General features: G+C 41.5%; 1 protein-coding gene across 2 annotated transcripts in view; it reads right to left on the bottom strand.

Annotated features, from left to right (window-relative positions):
- Positions 1-20534, bottom strand: part of gulp1a (GULP PTB domain containing engulfment adaptor 1a) — a 62650-nt gene that overhangs the window by 20532 nt on the left and 21584 nt on the right. For both annotated transcript variants that reach the window (XM_080412575.1, XM_080412576.1), the window contains exon 3: positions 7796-7857. In XM_080412575.1, coding sequence (XP_080268701.1) covers positions 7796-7857 — 62 coding nt within the window. The remainder of the gene's footprint in view (positions 1-7795; positions 7858-20534) is intronic.

The raw sequence follows: 20534 nt of genomic DNA on the forward strand, positions 1-20534 counted from the left end.
CTTCACAGCAATGTGAAATGCATATTTCATAACCAAAGCTGATTCTGCCATCAAAAACTGTGGTCTTGTTAGGAAAGCTCAGTTTAATAGTAACTAATAAGGTTACATCTGTAGGTGTCAGTTCCCAGATGGGTAATTCCATCTCCATTGTTTAAATCAGATAATTGACTTTGGTAAACCCAGTGTGTGCCTCTTTAATGTTTCAAAAGCAAGAAAAAAAGTAAGAATTAATGTCACAATTAATCTGAAAACACAGCGCATAAACATCCAGTACCTTGGAATTAGCATAACAAATGCAGGTGATATTTTATGCACGCTTTGCCTTGTACTGGTTGCTGTATTCTAATTAGCAGCTGAAATGAATGAAGTTTGCATTTGTATCAGGGCATTTACGTGCACGTCACCGAAACAATAGAGCCTCGACAGTGGCATGTCATCATATGCTGACATACTGTACCACAGCGTATGGGGAGATATGCACGCACACACGCACACACACACCACACGCACATGCGCACACACACGCACACCAGTGGTGTAAAGTAACTTAAGTACATTTACTCAAGTACTGTACTTAACTGCAATTTTTTTGGTACTTTTACGGAGTATTTCCAATTGTCTATGCTTTTACTTCTACTCCACTACATCTCAGAGGCAAATATTGTACTTTTACTCCATTGCAATTATTTGAAAACTTTAGTTACTAGTTACTTTGCAGATGTAAATATATTACATTATAAAACATACATTAACCACTTTAGCCCTATTTTATACATAGGCTATAGCCGATCTACAAGCTCACATGCGACGCGTTGTGAGCTTGTAGTTCTGCTATTTTCAAACATTTTAGTACTTATACTTTTGGTACTTTAAGTACATTTTGATACCAACACTTTTGTACTTTTACTCAAGTACATTTTGAATTCCGGACTTTTACTTGTAACAGAGTACTTCTACATTGCAGTATTGCTACTTTTACTTAAGTAAAACATTTGAGTACTTTTTCCACCACTGATGCACGCACGCACGCACGCACACACACACACACACACACACACACACACACACACACACACACACACACACACCACGCAGACACACACACAGGCGCTCTTGCGTGCATAGACACAGTACAGTTGATGTAGCATTTCTACTCCTCTCCAACAGATGGAGCCATTAACCTTTGTGCCTGCACAGGGCTTTTTCCATCTGTCAGGAACCCCAGTAATTGTTCCAGTCACACAGCAGAGCCTTCAGTAGAGCCAGAAGTCTGTAACACTCCAACTTATTGGCTCTTTTAATGCCTCCAGAGCTTCACTCCTTCACTTTTCCCCCAGCTATCACCCCCCACCCACCCCACACCAATAGCAGACCTCATAAACATTGGGGTCAGCCGCCCCTCAAGGGCTACAGAAAACAAGACAACCATTTACCCCACTGGACCTAAACAAACAGTTCTGCCAACCGACCCATGGGGGAAAAAAATAATCAGTATTCTGTTGCACATTATAGCCCCGGCCATGAGCAGTAAAACTGGCTTTGTTCATTTTATTTTGAAAGCCAGTCTACAGAATGCCATAAGCGTACTGTATAAGCTAACTGTCCATATAGCAACGTCTTGCAATGTCCCTCATGCACTGCACTGTACCGACAAAAAAAAAAGAGAAGATTTGCTGCTCCATTCACTTCTTGTTTAACTTATTACTGAAAAAGGCTGTATCTCGGCTCCTGAGCACTTTTTTTTTACTATGTATTTTTGGCCCAGACATGTTATTTTCAAAGGCAGACAATTAATGTCAACAAGGTCGCGATGACCTCGTTGACATGTTTGAAACCACACAGTGCAACCCTCTGTGATTAGCAACCATCAGGGGATCGATTATACTGGAGATAAATATTCTAGGACTACTTGAGAAAGGTAAGAAAATTGAAAAATTGCTGGCAGAGTATGCACATATTTCTTTAGTTCATTGGCACTGAATGAGTTAAGTCAGACAGACAGACAGACAGACAGACAGACAGACAGTCTATTTATTTATTGGCTATTGCCAATATGTCATTGCATCACAATCGCCTACATCAGAACTCCAGTTTCAGTGCATTTGGTTATTGGAGCGATTGTCATTGTGCAGAGGTGACTGTCACATCAGATGTGACCAGATGTGACCGATCACTGAGCCCGGGGAGAGGATGCTTTACTGCAGCAAAAGAGCCGTAACCACTTACAACCTGGCGCCAGGTTATTAGAGGTGAAGATTACATAGACTATTATTGAATCCTTTGATACACACACACAGTGAACTGTCATTTGCATCGTCATATGAAGCACATTTTAGAGCTGGCAAACAACATAAACAAAGGTTTAACTTAAGCCTAAACCTAAAGGTTTGGGTTTATGCCGTTCATTTCCTATCAACTGAACGGGGACATAGATGGAGGCGAGATGCATAAGTGTCAGCATATTTGTGCCGTTGTGACAAATGAACTCCATAGACATTTAAGCCTTTCAATCCGGGAACGCATCTGTGTCACTTTAGATTTCTTTGGCTATTAAAAAATAGCAGATCTACAAGCTCATAGCGCGGCACAGAGTGCCCCGCTATGAGCTTGTAGATCTGCTATTATCGTTTTTGAATCGTGAACATTTTTGCAAATCTTTGAATATATATACATGTCCGCGGACAAATACATACAATTTTGGGGGTCCTTGACATGAAAAAAGTTTGAGAACCACTGATATAGCAACATAAGTTGTTTTAAAAACACTTGTAGAATCCCCAGAAGCAAAGATTTGAGTTAAAACATCTTGTTTAAAAAAATATATATATTCAAAGATTTGCAACAATTTTCAAAAAATATTTAGATCTACAAGCTTGTAGATCTGCTATTTTTGAATAGCCAAAGACATCTAAAATGACACAGATGCGTTCAATCACCGGATCGAATGGGTTAAGGACATGACTGTAATTCCAGTGGGACAGTGCAGACAGGTGCCCGGCACAAAATGGAGTGGCTCTCGTTCCTGACCAGTGCATGGTGTACTCTGATTGGGGTGGTTTTGGCCAAGCGAGCCAAGCCCGGGGGCTCATCCATCACTTGCCGCATGCACTCCAACGAGCCACGACCCCTCCCTGCCCCGCGCTGTCCCCATGGTGAGCTATTAGAGGCGTCACTACACTGTACATGTCATTGTCTACTCCCAGCTCTGGCCACATATCTTATGGAGCCTGACCCATATTGGTTTTGGCCCGACATATCTGCCATTATGCAACTTTTTGTGCTGACATTGGGATCGTCAGTTATGCAGCCGATGTGTCCCGAATTTTAGATAAGTATAATAAACAAAACAGAACAAAACAAAACATCAAATATTTATCCTGTACTGTGTTGTTTGCTTGTTCATTCTCTAATTAAAGTTTGTTCTTTTCATATAGTGAAGTTTAATATTTAATTTAATATATTTTAAAAGTTCTGTATTTTTATTTGCTTATAAGTTAAATGTTCTCAAATAAAAAAAACGTAAATAAGATTTTTCTTTTTTTTCCAAATTGATTTGAAATTGTTACACTTTTTTGACAAAATGTCAATCAAAACATTAGTAATCAGTCGACTACGACTCTGCAAAATCGGAAGTACTACCAAGTGAACAAACCGGATTTTAACTTGGTTGGCCTTAGGCTTTCAGAAAGCTGCTTGACACACTATGCTGCAAGAAGAGGCTGACCAGCTCACTGGTCTTCTCCCTTTTCAGTACCCTGACCTATGAGGTCTTCTGCCTGCCTCTTCTCGCTGTGAGTTATTGGTTCCCACAGGAGAACTTGATGGGCCCTGAGATCCAGGTGGCTCTGGCAATGACCAGCCAGCTCCCTTGGGAGTTCACCATAAAGGACATTGTTGTTCACATGTTCTTGCCAGGAGATGCCAAAAGTGTCACCCGCTACATGCAGGTGTAGCCGTTATTGAGGGACTTTCCAAGGGTGTGTATTTTAAAATGCCTGGGGGAAATGGCTCCTTACAAGTGCTGCATCTTAAGTATTTTTCTGTCTGGAAGAACGGACTTAACAGCGCTGTATCGTTTAGCTGACAACACTGACTCAGTTATACATGACATCAGTAACTATGACTATGGAGAAAATGTAATCATACGCAAAATGGTATACAGTATGTTAATGCACGATATGTGGCTGACAGTGAATAGATCCTGGAATGGTCCTTTAAAAGGCTAGTTCACAACAAAGCAATTTTTTTGTTTAGGCCCCATTCACACTGACAAAATAACGTCTGTGTCTGCGTTGTTGTGGTTCTGTTCAGCTGTTGTTCGACCTGTTGCTGATTCTAATACAAATTCGATTGGTTATCCCAATTGATCGGTTATCACAAATGTTGAACTAGTCTCACCTCATTTACAGCACTGCGTTCGTTGGTATGAAAACTTTTCCACATAGCCTACTGCAGCATATCTCAGTGTGAACAGGTCCTTTAATGATGATTGAATTACATACAATAACAATATTACTACTATACTAAGGTTAAGGATAAGATATACTTTATATACCCTTGTGGACATTTCTCCTCTGCATTTGACTCATCCTATCTACCTAGGAGCAGTGAGCAGCCTCAGTGCAGCGCCCAGGGACCATCTCCACTTGTAAATGACAGCACCTTGGTCAAGGGCAATAGCAGGAGTGTGTACCGTACATAACATGCACGTCTGATGTCTCTGGGTGTGGGAGGAAACAGGAGTACCCTGAGGAAAGCCACAGAAAAAGTGGGAGAAAATGCAAACTCGAAACAGAAAGTTTCCTGGATTAGAACCCATGGAAGGGGAATACCGGGGTTCAAATCCAGGACCTTCTTGTTGTGAGGCAACAGCTAACCACAGTGCCACCGTGCTGCCAAAGAAAAATCTATATACCATACAATTGAGTGAATGTACTTCAGCAAAACAAAGCACTTTAAACGAGATGGACAAACAGAGCACACTCTCAGCCCCTAGCCTCTCTCACGTCTCTCTCATTTCAGCGATCAGCCCTGAGTTCAGTAAGTTCAGGAAGACACCAACTCATCATATCAGCAAGAGTTCTGGAATTGACAACACACTTTGATTTCAGAGAAGTAGGCCTATCTCCCAAGCAATCTGTCTGTGATGTGGTAGTTTCGACTTTAGTACTTCAGTTTAATAATCACTCAGCAATCTCTGAGGTGCTTTCATGCATGCTGACATGTCCTGAAGCTCGACTTTGGTGAAACAGAGCAGAAAAGGGAACTGCTTCCTTCCTGTCTTATTTTGAGATCTTGTTTGTGGAGGATCTAAGGGAGACTAAACAATGATGCTGTGGTTTTGGATCCGGCCATGTTTCTCGTCCTGGTCAAAAGTGACTAAGCATTTTCTCATGTTCTCCTCCTGTTCCAAATCATGTTGAGCTGGGGTGAATGAGCCATTTAATTGTTTCAACAGCCTACCCCCCATGAAAACAAGACACAGACACTGATAACAGCCTCCAATTGAAAAGGCTTTCAGACAGTTACGGTAGCTAAATCAATTATCTAACCATCTTGAATCCCCTATAATAGCCTACATCTTGAAAGGTCAATTGAAAACATTTCTTCAGTCTTACTGTGGTGGGAGAATTGCTATCTATCGTCCTTTTACAGTACATTAGCAAACAAATTACCAATGTGCTAACGTGCTAACAACGCAAGCACTGTGTGCTAACGATAACTTTGCCTACGGGGCTTATGGCCTTGTGGTTCCGTGATTGGCGTAGATGTGTAAGCTGAGCTGTGGTTGGTCTACTTTTGTGGAGACAACGATTCAGAGGAGACAGACATAGATCAGACAAACCTTATTCTAGACAGCTTGGCCCCTTCGGCGCAATGCCGTAAAAAGCAAGAAGAAGTACTTTGTAATTCAACATTGGGAGCACTTTTCCCAGAACAGAATAACAACACACACAACATCTGTTGTGAAATACTGTATAAATAGAAGAATACCGTTCCTTTTGTCAACAATGGTACAAATCTTACAGCAAAACCTGAGGCTTTCATGCCCACACACTACGTTGCTCTACCTCAACTAAAAATGATTTCCATCATGTTTGCAACAAGAGAAACCCAAATGCTCAGGGAGAATGTTAGTGGCTCAAGAGTCTGTGCTGTGAGGTGGAAACCGGGAAAACTGCGGTCAACTCCAACCTGAGGTCACTCACACCTGGAGCTCATTAATTAAGCTCGTTAACAAGACCAACAGGTGCTACCCTCTGACTGTGTCAATTCCAAGTTACATAGACCATAACGACTAGTGGCCAAAGCCCATAACTCCAGTGGGGCCCATAATAACACTTGTTGAAACGTAGTGTCCGTAGTAGGTTCCATTTCAGTGCTAACCTGTTTCTCATTAAAAAAAGACTGCCTTAATTGCTTCACAAAACATAATATTTTCCTACATACTGTACATACATACACACACATGTCAAACAAATTCTCTTTAACACCACGACCAGCCGCTAAGTTCAGTTTTTTGTTATTTACGGGTCTATGTGCACCAGTTTGTGCAGCTAGTTACTGTATGGGCTAGCTCTGGTCCATAGACTTTTCGGGCATTGCCCGCACGCCCCCCGTAGCGCAGCCTCTCGACTGTAGTAAAAATTAAATTTCGCTACTCACCAAAACAACAAAGACAGACATGTTGAAAGCCTACTTTCCTTAGTGGGAACTATAAACTTGTCAATAGACAAATTCCATTGACCAGATCTGTAAGGGGCGCAGTGGAGTAACGAAAACATTTTTCCATCCGGTGGAATATTTTCTTTTCTGGCCAAAATGTGTATATTAGACGGGAGGTGGGGGGCTCAGAGTGTTCCCACTAAGGAAAGTAGGCTTTCAACATATTAAAACCATCTTTGTTTTGGTGAGTAGTAAGTGTATTTTTAATTTGTTCTACAGTCGGGAGGCTGCGCTACCGGGAGTATGCGGGCAATGCCCGAAAAGTCACATAGCGTTAAGGAGAACTCCTTCTAATGCTATGGACCAGAGCTATGTATGGGCTGGGTGTAGTCCGTATGTGCAATAACAAAGGATTACTCCCAGTGACCCCGTTTTAATGCTTTTTAAGCTTATGATTCATAGTATATTTTTAAGCCCAAGTTTTATCCTGTGCCCCTTTATGCATTTTTTTTTACTTAACTAACCTTACATAATTAACCTGAATTTCGCTTTGGGGATTAATAAAGTATCTACTGTATCTATCCATCTATCCATTTATCTATCTAAATATGCTCAATAAATACTAAAGAATGAAATGGACGGACAGTGATTACCTTTCAATGTAACGCCAAACCACAACTTGCTATAGACAGTTCTACATTAAGGCAATACAATCTATGTAAAAACAGTGAATAGAAAAACTGCTTATAAAAGGTACTGTAGAAATAGTAGAAACAAACCAGCTTTTGATGTGTATTTGGCTGGCTGTAACCCCCTATAAATACATTTGTTTAGTTTTGTTTCATTTGAGCAGTATGCTGGGGAGCATTCTGACCAAGAGATGAACCTAACAAGATGAAAAAGAGGAGAAAAAACAAACTCCAAAGGAGAGAGATCACTTTTTTCTTTCTTTCATTGTTGTTGTATTTCTATGCCCTTTCTACGCTGTTGTTGTTTCCTTAAAAGCCCCAGGCCTATTGTTCGACAGATAGCCGCTCTGCTCTCTTTGACAATTGCAAAACCACACTGCTCTTGCCAAATCAATCCACATTCTAATTTGAAACAGGGAAAGGAGATGAGCCATACATACCTTGACATTGTAGGCTATGTAATGCTTGGCCAGTGCCTCTGGTGTGTGCATCCATGATTTATCTGAAACGATACAGAAGCAACAGTATCAGAGTCTGTAAAACTAGCACCTGTGGACTTCATGTTCACTCAAATCTCAGACCAACAGCAATGTAATATTAATTTGATCTGTTCCTACTGTCAAAACATACAAAATGATTGTAGCACCCCAACGGTCTAAGTGAGTTCGAATAATCTATAGAATACCTTAATGTTTTAAATAATTGACCCAGACAACGTTTCTTAAATTTCAGGGAATCCACTTTACTGAAAGTTTATGTTTTTTGTCTTTTTAGTTTTTATACAGAAGAAATCCCTTTTTAACTTGCAATTAAATAATAAACAATAAATGAAATAAACAAATGAATAAATGACACACTAACAAATATTGGACCTACTAAAAAATAACCACAAGGCTTAAAAACCCTGTTTAAGAATAAATGAATTAGCTATGAGCACAATACTCAAAATTGACAACAAAACAATTGTCTTTTACCCAAAATAAAAACACTGGAGCAAATCAATGAATTATACCTGTTGAAAAAGTATTACATTGAAATTGAAACAAAGATAAATTCCCTCAGTAGTTTTCGAAAAACCCTGGTTATCTTCCTAGTTATTAATTCAACCCTTATTTAAATATAGCTTCAAACTTAAACCATGACCTTAATTAACCATGAAACTTGACAATAACGTCAACCATAAACACTGTGGGCCCACACACGCACGCACACGCACACACATACACACACACTACGTTGCAGGCCTGTGCGTTGCTCCCGCGATGCGGTGATTCCGGTCCTCAGTGACTCCAAACAGATACAGTTCAACTCACAGTTCTTTGTAGACTCTGTAGAAACAGTTCGTGGATACAGTACTTGGAATGAAGGCGTTTCAGACGGCAACAGAGCTGGACTCCCGGTCCGGAACAGTCCCAGTCGACGTCTCGACCATCACGGTGCTTTCCAGCCGGTTGACCAAGCGCTCTGCTCGCAAACACTGACACACTCGTACCCAGTGTTTACGCACGTCACCGTCACGTCTTTCTAACCAACACTTGCGTGTCCAAAGTAAGTTTAAACTGTTGTTTTTAACTTCAGCAACAACTGTACTAAAACGTCTTCACATTTCAGTCTTTATGTTTCTTCTTTTTCTTTCTTCTCTCTCCAAAATCTCTCCTCGTTCTCTCTTCCTCTTCCTCTCTTCCTCCTCTCCCTTTCCTCTCGCTCCCCTCCTCTTCCTCTCCCCCACGGCCAATAACCGCAGGTGATACTACCTGGAACCCCTCACATCCAATCCACAGCACCCACTCATACCCACATTCACACAACATAAAACCACACTCGGTAGTCTTTTATCAGTTAAAGGTATTTGGTTTTTCATATTGAATGTAAAACATGAACTAAGTATTATCTTCTCATATTTAAAGCTTGATAGGAGTCAAACAGGTTAACCACTTATTTGTTGGAACTAAATTACTTTCAGTTTCCTAGACTAATTTATTTTAACCCTTAAAGAAAGTAGTGACTTATCACCTGGGCTACACTCTCCCCCTTCTAAAGGATTTGATGTCCTCATCAAATTAAAGGTGTTTAACCCCTAAGTTTTCACCCAGGCTACATGATGCAAAGACAATCTGATGATCACAGAAAAAAAAACATATTCTGAACAATTTTTACTCATACTGTAGTGTGAACCAGATGGGGTCAGATGGTTTTGTTGACAGGTAACACTTTTCACATACTCAAAAGGAAAACCTTGAATGCAGCAACACTGCTCTACAATCTTGAAGAGGCAGAATGTAGGGCCTACTCTGTGTGGAGTTTGTTTGCATGTTCTCCCCGTGTCTCCTAGGGTAGTTAATACCATCACAAAAACATGTAGTAATCCTGGTCACTATACTGCCTCCCCCTGGTCAGCCGGGGCGCCTGATGGAGGGGAAGGGAACTGGTTGGAATAACATGTTCCTTCCACGCGCTACTGTACGTTCAACCAGGGAAACTCTCCCCTGTCAGGTGACAAGAAGGTCAGTTGGCTCTCATGCATTGAAGGAGGCATGAGCTCGGCCGTGGCCTCCCTAGGGTGGTGGGGGGAGTGTAGTGCCCAGGATCACTTAGAAAATTGGCACCGGGTGAAAAAAGGGTTACAAAAATAGAGGGATAAAAATTGGTTAGAAGAGGCAGAATATCACAATATCAAGATGAGCTTATAGGGCAACTGGTTTACAGTCAGATCGGAGCTCATAAAGGCTAAGACCCAAACAGTGACAAGTGCACGCCCCTTATGCAGTTTCAGCGTTCCTTGTTCTTCCATCAGCTGCTTATTAAAAAATATGTATATATTAAATTCTCAGCTTCACAAACGAGTTAGAGCTGTGTTAATGAACCCCTCGACAAGAGATGCATGACAGTGACCTTGAGGCCCTCAAGTTCTGTATGATGACTGTGATTATCATCACCACGCCCTCTTCATAGGTGCACTAATGGTTTTGTTTACGTTAATGGTGTCGACTAAGTGGTTTGATAAATTCAAAGTCGCTTCTAATTACAGATGATGCGGCACCCTGCGTTTCCGTAATTGTCTGCCGGTGATTTGTTTCGATAATGGGAAATAAAAGAGGGAGGGGGTGGGGTGGGGGGGGGGGGGGTTGACGGAGTAATCCTGTTATGGAATAAATATGCACACACACAAACAGTCACACAAAATCTATCCGCTTTTCTCCAGTTATTTTTGACTCACTTTTTTTCCTCTTCAGATGCACAGTACATTCCTCTACACCTGACAGTATAGGAATGGACCCAAACGGATATACTGTGTATCGTGTGTGTGTGTGTGTGTGTGTGTGTGTGTGTGTGTGTGTGTGTGAGAGAGGGGGGTAATTCCTTCAATCTGAATTGCATCCTAAAGTGCCGTCAATACCAAGCACTAAAGCTAAAAATAATAATAACTATTTTTAAATCATAGTTATACAGTGCTTGGTGTGGCCTCCTTAACTCTATAAACGCCATTGACTCGAAAACGCGTCAATAACTACTTAATCCACCCACGCCATTGACGCGTTTGACGCGTTGGATTTGCGTTCATTGTTTAATCTCTGATCGTGCTATGCTGCTTAAAATTCAATGTTATTCTCGAGTTCCACTTACTTCACCCATATCTGCATCCGGTTTCATGTCCTGGGTTCCGTTTCCGGTTTTTGATTATTTTCCCCCGGTCATTTCGTCCAAAATAGGTAAACAAACGGTTTTTCACACGGTATGACGGACAAACGGACAGTTTCTCTTCTATAATCTATGGTCTGGGTGACGATCAGTCATCGCCGTCGTGTATCACAACGTAATTCTGACGATCAAAACAATGTGGGAGGACGTCACATCCGTTTTCATGGTTTTCCCTGTCTAATAGCTCAAGAAGGTAAACAGTGACACCAGGAGCTGATCAAGCTATCATGTGCTGCTCTCTGGTGGCGGATTTGTGCGGCGTCTTTAAAAAACAGTCTGTTCAATTATTTTCATGAAATTTTTCAAAATATAAAAATAAAAAAAACACGAAAATTGCTGGCAATGGGGGAGTACTTTATGAAAATACTCTGGCAGTCAAAGAGTTAAGAGTTTCTCTGTTTTGGTTTGAACATCAGCACTGCAATGGCATCCGCCTCCATCCCACACACACACACACACACACAACGGTCTCATCTAAGGAATGAATGACTACAATCAATTTCCCGTGGGGGAGGTGGTGATGGGGGCGGGGGGTTTCTCGGGGGCCAAGGTTGATGGCGGGATGATGCATCTCCTCCGTCCACTCCACGACAACGCTAAGCAACTGTAAATCCGAACTATTGAGTAATGACAGATGGAGACGGAGGAGAGAGGAGGGGAGGGGAGGGGAGGGGAGGGGAGGGTGTGGCAACACAGCTAAAACGTAAGACTCGGAGGTCTTTTCCGGACGTCCGCACAGGGTTCTGATTTATAAGGGAGGAGCCCGTTGCTCTCTAGCCCATTAAGGCCTGATGTTCAGATTCTACAAAATGTCTTCTAAATCCTAACAGTTTAAAAAAAAAAAAACGTATGTTTCTATGTCAGTGGTTTTCAAACTTTTTAATGTCAAGGACCCCAAAATGTATTTGGGTATATACAAAATGTATTTGGCCGTGGACCCCCACCTCAAAATATTTTGTTCCAGGGACCCCCAGAAGCAAAGATTTGAGTTACAAATGTTCGTTTTAAAAATATATATTATATTCAAAGATTTGCACACATTTTCTAAATTTTTAAAAAAATTGCAGATCTACAAGCTCATAGCGCGGCACTCGGTGCCGCGCTATGAGCTTGTATATCTGCTATTTTTGAATAGCCAAAGTGTAAAATTATGCTTTTTAGCAAAAAATCTAAAAAGTGACACAGATGCGTTCCAGGTCTTGATGGGCTAGTTACCCACCTCAATGAAGTGCAAAAAGAGTGGAGTGTGACACAAGGGGGTGTGCGGGGGTCACCACGAGGAGGATAAAACTGTCTGTGCGTGAGGACGAGGCCAGAGAGCGGTGGTGCAGCGACGGCTGCTGAGGAGGTTTGCATGCCGCCGTGTTGAGAACGAAGGCAGATGTAGAATAACCGAGATGACAGCCGGAAAGACTCACTGCTTCCCCCCCTGTCACACTACAGTATACAGTGTATGGGGGGGGGGCGGGGGGGGGAATAATATAGTGCCTGCATCTATAGAAGTGTGAGCCTATACAGTATAGAGAGCTCTATGATGTAGGTGCACAGGTCATGCCTTCATTGTGGCTTTACTCGTGACAGGCCATTAGCTGACGTTTGCCATTTTCTTATCCTATTTTATTCATTGATTTGCTTTGCCAGTGCAAACTCAGGGGGTGGGTCTTGGTACAGTACTGTCTGTTTTTTGTTTTTTTTTACATGTACTGTACATGCAAATTAAAGGACCATAACGGTCTGGCATGTGTAGCCCATAGACATTACCACCCACTGGAATAACTCCCAAGCCCCCTACAGTGTGTCCTCCATCCCTATCATAAAGGTCCTACATGGCCCCTTCCCTTCATTCTGCATTAGTCTATCAACCCAAGTAGGCTATACGAATTTGGAAAGTCAAACTTCTTCTTGTCTCTGGGAGCTTAACCCATTAAGACCGCAGTACAAGCTTGTAGATCTGCAATTATTTTTAAATCTTGAAAATGTGTATATATTCTACAAATATCTTCTAAATGTTGCTAAATCAGTGGTTCCCAAACCTTTTCATGTCAAGGACCCCCAAAATGATATGTATTTCGCCACGGACCCCCATCTCAAAATATTTTGTTCCAGGACCCGCCAGAAGCAAAGATTTGAGTTAAAAATTTTCGCTTTAAAGAAATATGTATTCAAAGATTTGCACACATTTCCCCCCCCAAAATTTTTTTTTTGCAGATCCACAAGTTCATATACCGAGTGCTGCGCTATGAACTCGTATATATACACTTGTATATCTGCTATTCTTGAATAGCCAAAGTATAAAATATGGATAAAGTGGGTACACAGATGCGTTCCCGGTTTGAATGGGTTAATAGGGCTTGGAGGTCGACACCGTCCCTCTCCCAGGCAGGTCCTGGAAGCCTCTCACTTTCTCCTGCTGGTTCTTTTCAGTCGCCCGTCGACGAGGACTTTCTTTAGCACATTAAGGTCTAACCTTTCGCATAATCTCCATAACACAAAGACCAACATATTCAGCACTGTGTTTCACTAACATTTATTTATTTTATTTTTAACACTATGCAATGGTGCATCTGCCATTGTGTAGAACCGTGGTCGGCAACCTGGGCATATTTTCCAAGCACATTCCTTATTGCTCGTTTTCTTTTCTTTAGTTAAACTGCTACGATAGCTTACATACCAGGAGGTAGTAAAGCTATGTCATTGTTTCTGCAGGTATGCTAGAAAACACTAGGCCAATTCTATGCAGTAAATGTAATATGATGAATTGAATACATAGAGGACCACAATGGACTTTTTGTCATCCTTTTAGCGTTAATGTCTTACTGTACCTTGTGCCGTTTACATTTTCCAGTTTAACGTGGCAGCTAAACAAGCTAAAGTTGATTTATTCACCGACAGGGTTGAGCTAATGTGCTTTTTTTTCTGCGAGAGTGCTATTTGTTGCACATCAAGTGTGCATTGACATTTAGACCAAGCATCAGAGTCCATTCAAGGATGATGCTGATAATGCCTAAGTAACCAAATGAGTGATCTCAAGATATGAGAAAACAGACAAACAGAAATTTAAGCTCTGGTAAAAGTTAGGTTACGCTTTCAAGTTAAAAAAGGTACAGTAGCTCAGTGTACAGCTAAACACGGAAAGCCTTCATTAAATAATTCATTAAAGAAGCATTTTGTGCAGCAGAGGATACTGTATTTTTGAAGGTTTATCGAACAAGGTCACAATCATGGCGAGGGTCAAAGACACAGCCATCTCTGCGGGAGCTGTTAAACGCCCTATCACTGAAATGGCAGATAGGGAGCCAAAAGCAGTGCTTCTCACTGAGTGCTTGAGAGCTTTGTGAACTGCACTGATGCAATCAAAACCTTTCTTGTTGAGAGGGACCAGCGCTACCCAGAGCTGGAGGATATCAGGTAAACTGATGTTTTAACAGATATCACGGCACATCTGAAAGAGCTCAGTCTTCACATGCAGGGAGCTGGACAAAATGTGTAAATTCTTTTTTTATATCCTGTGCGTAAAAAATGCCTTCGTGAAAAATGCCTTCCATGTCTCATACAGGCCCTGACCATTAAATGGTCAGGGCCTGTATGAGACATGGAAGGCATTTTTTACGTCCAAACTTTGAATTCATGCACAGGATGAAAAAGATATTATAAAAAAAGACATTCTACTACATTAAATACTTGAGAGAGTTGTCAACTCGTCACTCAAGCAGCACGGTTAACATTGCCATCGACATGAGAGGGCTGGAGTCCGAATTTTCCGGGAGATTCCTGGATTTCCAACCACATGGGCCAATGTTTTCTTTTCTCATATCCCTGGACAGGTTTGCAGTGAAAGACATGGATGGAAAGTTTTGCGAGCTGCTCACATCGGGGTTTTTTTTTTCTTCCTCACAATGGCAAAAGAAAAATGCTGACTCGCTTTTCACATGTTGGATTTCACTCTCAGAGAACTTTTACTGCCTGAAGGAAATTGCATTGGCAATGCTATCATCAGCCTTTGGATCTACAGTACATACAGTACTGTACGTATCTATGCGAGCGGATCTTTTCTCACACTGAGGCTTACTACAGACCACTCAGAGGCATGTGTTTAGCTCACCACACGTGAGCCACAGATAGATCAGCTCAGCAAAGGAATGCTGGGGCAGGGATCACACGAACATAATTACTTTAATTACACATATGCAGCCTACTGTTTAAAGGTTTCATGTTATTTTGGCATATTTATTTGGAAATATTACATGGCACGCAGATCCGATGGTGTTTGGAAATGTATTTTAAATAGTCACACTATGCCGACAACTGGTGTAGGGGGGAAAAAGACAAAAAAAAAGCAACTAAAAACAAACAGCCATCTTTATTTGCCCTGATGTTGCTTTTAGGGAAAATATGGTCACGTGTCACTGAACAGAATTATGAATTTGATTACGATCCGGACCGGATGTGTAGTCAATCTGACTTATAGTTGAACACTCTTGTTAGTTATTTGCAGGGGATTTCAAAAATCCAGGACCAGTTTTAGAAATACTGTCCAAAGAGGTAATGTTTTTCTGTCTGTCTGTCAGTTAGCAGACTACTGAAGCTTCTGTTTTAACCAGCTTTTTTTGTTTGTTTGATTATAGATAGACATATAAGTGATGGCCCAGGTGAGACCCAGCGGCAAAGTGAACCTGAGATGAGGTGTAGAGAGATCTCCGGTGCTAGCGAGATGGACCGACAGGGCCAATAGCAGGACAATATGGAGAGAGCTGCCAACGGCAGCAGTGAGGCAGACAGGACTGTATCGAGACCTAACTAACTAAGTAGGCTTGGGAATCAACGGTTCCTGAGCCATGTGGCCTATAGTTCAGGAGTCTTATCTCCTGTTTCCGTGTTGTGAGGCAGCTTGATGTACACGTTAAGTACAGCCCCTGGACATGACGCTAGTATAATGTCACAGGGACTTACTTCCAATCCAGCCCCTTGATGCTGGCAGATCTACAACCAAACACATGCTTTGTGCTTTTGGGCGCCGATGGCCTTGTGGTTAATACCACGTATAGATGCAGCCTGACAGCGAGTCGTGGGTTCGATTCCTGAGCCTATGAAGGCCTTTGCTGCGTGTCACTCCCTGTCTCTCTTTCCCTGTTTCCTGCCAGTCTTTACTGTACTATCCAAATATAGGCAGAAAAGCCAAAACAATATATATTAAAAAAAAGCTTTTCAAAAAAGTCAAACATTATAATGTTCAACAAGCTCACAAGGCGTTGCATTGTTTCGCTATTCATCATGTGAAGAATTATACAGTGGTTAAGTGGTTAATTAAGTTTGGGAACATTTTAATGACAATGGTGAAAATGTAGGCATACGTGAAATCTAAAAATGAATCCTTAAACGGTCTTTTTATGTACGACATAATTCTGACAGCTGTGAGTGGACAATGACCTGTATTGATGCCAGCATGGTCCTTAAATCACATTATGCCAGGGGAACAGTGGCCAGTCTGACCACAGAACACGAAACATTTTGCAGTACACGGAAACATTGGCCACTTCATCTCAGCTTCGCCTCATTTTAAATCCTCCCCCATCGATTGGCTAGTGTGGGTAATGGAGTCTAAAATATCGCTACCCGTATATCCATTCCTAATTAAACAGAGTAGACGCATATGAATGGCTAATCATTTGGTAAAAGAAAACAATGGATTGCCCTTAACTCACAACGCAGAAACATCTCCTGGGAAGTGCAAATGAATACGAGTGGAAGAGTAATGCTTAATTTAACTTAAAGCTCGCTGTGAGCTTGCAGATCTGCTATTTTCGGGACGCAACACCTCTGTACAAAGATGTAGCTACAAACCGGGCTTAATGACGCACTTAATCTTACGCAGCTGCAGATTACAAGGTCTCATACGCGGTCATGTTATGTAGTGAAAAGACAAACAAACCCATATACGTAAGAGGTGTTAACAGACATAACAATGTCTGGTACAGGAGCATTGGAGAGCAAGGAATCATGACATTACATAAGACTCTATGGCCCTGTGAAGGTTGAGATTTTCATCCCTTTATACTGTATTCGTTTCATTCATACGGTTACATTTATATGAACAAACAGCTGCATGTTAACTTTCTGCCATCCATCTTCTAACTTTGTACCAGGCTCAGGGAAAAGTAACATCAGGGGGCCACTTAATAATCACTGTTCTAGTGACTACACATTGATCTCGGTGAGAGGAGCATCCAATTAAATTCCCATGGACCTATTCCAGTAACCTTAATGTACTGTATCTTAACTCTAACAAGCCACATTAATCAGGCGAGCCTCTGCACATCCCACTTGGGACGTGCACAAGGTTGAAAGAGAGTTGTACTACTTGACAACAGTGAAAGAAAAACGCAACAATGTACAGGTATTTCCGCTGCACATTGTGGCAGTAGCAACTAGACAATAATAGACATTGTATAGACTTAAGTGCATTCATCTGAGTTCTCATATTATGGGAATATTATGGGGTAGCAGTAGCACACAGCTACTGTGTGATACCATCATACAATGATGTATAAAATAGGGCTTTAGTGGTTAACATGCAAGTGTAAAAAGGCCACTTGCCGGTAAATTTTTATCATCTCAGAGTTAAATTGACATTGGGGATATGTTCTGACTCCGTAGTCAGTTCTGTTTTCTTGACTCCTGCAGGATTATAGACCAAGCCTTTTAGACCGGCGCCAGTGTTGTTGTGTCGTGTGCCATGCTATGTGCAGAGATGTCAGCATGCACAATATTTCTATAGGGCCCCATGACGCAGGCGGGCAATAGACCTAATCCACTGCAGTATTCAATCAATGGCTGACAATGAATTTGCTGCCTGGGCACAAGTTTTCCATCATGCAGGCCTTGCATCATGCATCTTGCTGCTGTACAGACCCAGACAGTTCTAATGGACCCCAGGCAGGAATTGTCCTTGCCACAGTCGGGCGCATTGAAACCTGTGTGTCGACGGCATTCAGAGCAGACCCACACAGGAAGTTTTACCCCATTTCTAAAAGTCAAAGAAATTGGTGTAAAAGTCAATGAAGCCCATGTCTATAATGCATTAAAACGTACTTAGAATGCACTATCATCGTTTAATACTGTTTAATTATAATCATAAAGCACTCATAATGATTTATAACAACAACAATAATAATAATACATTACAAAGCATTTTATAATGGCTTATACAGTCAAGTATCATAATGCTTCATAATTGCTGGTCATTCACAGACCTTTTTTATGGCAATTAAATAATTCTCATATTTGTAATAATTATAAAAATGTTATAATGCATTATAGTATGATTATAAGTCACTACAAATGGTCAATGGGTGCTTAGTAATGACATTTCTGGAGGAGTAGACAGAAACGTTTTGTGTTGTTTTTGCATAGATGCTATTTTCTTCACTTTCTTCACCCACACCATAATGACTTACTGTACAATCACACTATAATGTATTATAGCAGTGATTATAATGCATTATAAAACCAATTATGTTTATTATAATGCATTATAGGCTTCATAGAGAGTCTTACCAGAATAGCGTTTGATACGTGAGGCCAGAGTACAATACATAAAGGCTATACACATTCATGAATGTTGTGGTGGCATTAAGGCGGGTTGCCCTCTGAAGACATTCTAACTGAAGCGTAGCTCATAAATCACTGCCTGTCAGGGACAGTCCTCGCTACTGCAAAACAGTGCAGTGTTGACAGTGGTGGACAGTAACGTACATTTACTCAAGTACTGTACTTAAGTATATTCTTTTGAGTATCTGTACTCTACTTGAGTTTTTGTATTTTCTTTATGACTTTCACTCTCATTTTAAAGATAAATAATGGATCTTTGACTACTACATTTCTAGGAAGGGGAAAAAGTACATTATGAATTACTTAAACTTAAACCCTATTTCATATAGTGAAAATAGCAGATCTACAAGCTCACAACGAGTCACATTCTTATTACCTATATCTGAATTCAGTCTCATCCATACAGCCTTACAACCTCGCCCCCTGTGTCCTTGCAGTATGAGGCATGCAACTTTACAATAACAATAACTTTTAGATGATCGCCCCATTGCTCTGAGCTCAAACCATGTCGCAAACATATTTACAGCTCCAATAATTATTAAAGGGCACATTTCTGAATCGTGTTTCATGACACTAGTATTTATGATGTCTAGAGATGGTCAGTGAACATGGCTCTGATGAGATTAAAAAGCAGACATAAACTACTGCACATAATATTTTCCGTCTGAGCGGCTTTAGTTGATTATTTTGGGCCCAGTGATAGGTAGGTCAATCAATGATATGATAAACATCCTGTTTGGGGTTCATATCATAATTGGACAATTTATTTAGTTTATTAATTTCCAGCAACTTCAGAATCAGAATCAGAATCAGTTTTATTGTCACATCACAGGTTTACAAGGTAAAAAAGTGGGTGAAATTCTTTTTTGTACATCGTTCCCATCGCAACGTTAGTTTCCATAGAAAGAAGAGGGGGGGGGGGAGAAGAAGAGGGTGGGGGGCAGGTGGGAAGGAGATCAAAAACAAGAGAGCAACAGAAGGCCAGACAAGTTATCTACATATTTACAAATTACCTGAGATAATAAAAAAAACTAAAGAACTAAACTAAGGTGCCTGAGCATAGCAGCAATGTATTGTATACTGTGCATGTTATACTTATACTGTGCATGATAGACAAAGGACGTTAAGGTGCTTAGAGGAAAAGGAGCACAATAAAAAGACCCAAAAAAAGTCAGTGCGTTATACAAGGGATTAAGGTGCAAAAGGTCAGTGCGTGTCCACCTAGAGTGGACTGACCCTAGTATAATCCGCATGTAGCTCCATGAGGGAGTGCAACAAAAAGTCATTTGTACCTGGTGTAGTCCACAGGTGTGTCCGAGGGGGGGCTAAAGTCCAAGTCATTGTCCCTGGTATAATCCACAGGTGTGTTCAGGAAGAGCCAGAAAAGTCTGCGCCGCCTGTTGTCAGGCTGCTGAACTCATCCAGGCTTATGCCCCATTCAGCATTCTGACAGCAGCTGGGTTGAAACTACACCAAAATCTGGTGGTGGAACTCTTGATACTGCGGTAGAGCCCCTTGCCCGGTCGCGGTCGTTGTAGGGGGTTGAACAGTCTGTGACTTGGGTGGTGCTTGTCCTTGATGATGCGCTTGGCTTTGACCACGCACCGCTTTTTGTACAGTTCCTGGAGCGCTGGGAGCTCGATTCCCATTATCCGCTCTGCCGATCGCACTACTCGTTGTAGGCTGACCTTTTCTCGGGCAGTGCAGTTCCCGTACCAGGCCGTGACACAGCCTGTTAGGATGCCTTCAACAGAACTGTTGTAGTACAGCCTGAGGATGCGACGTCCTACTCCGAGCTTCTTCAGGCGGCGGAGCCAGTACAGTCGCTGCTGAGCCTTTTTCCTCACGTGTGTGGAGTGCGTCTCCCATTTG

The sequence above is a fragment of the Gymnoscopelus braueri genome, assembly GCF_963280865.1.
Source record: "Gymnoscopelus braueri genome assembly, chromosome: 18".
NCBI classification, from domain to species: domain Eukaryota; kingdom Metazoa; phylum Chordata; class Actinopteri; order Myctophiformes; family Myctophidae; genus Gymnoscopelus; species Gymnoscopelus braueri.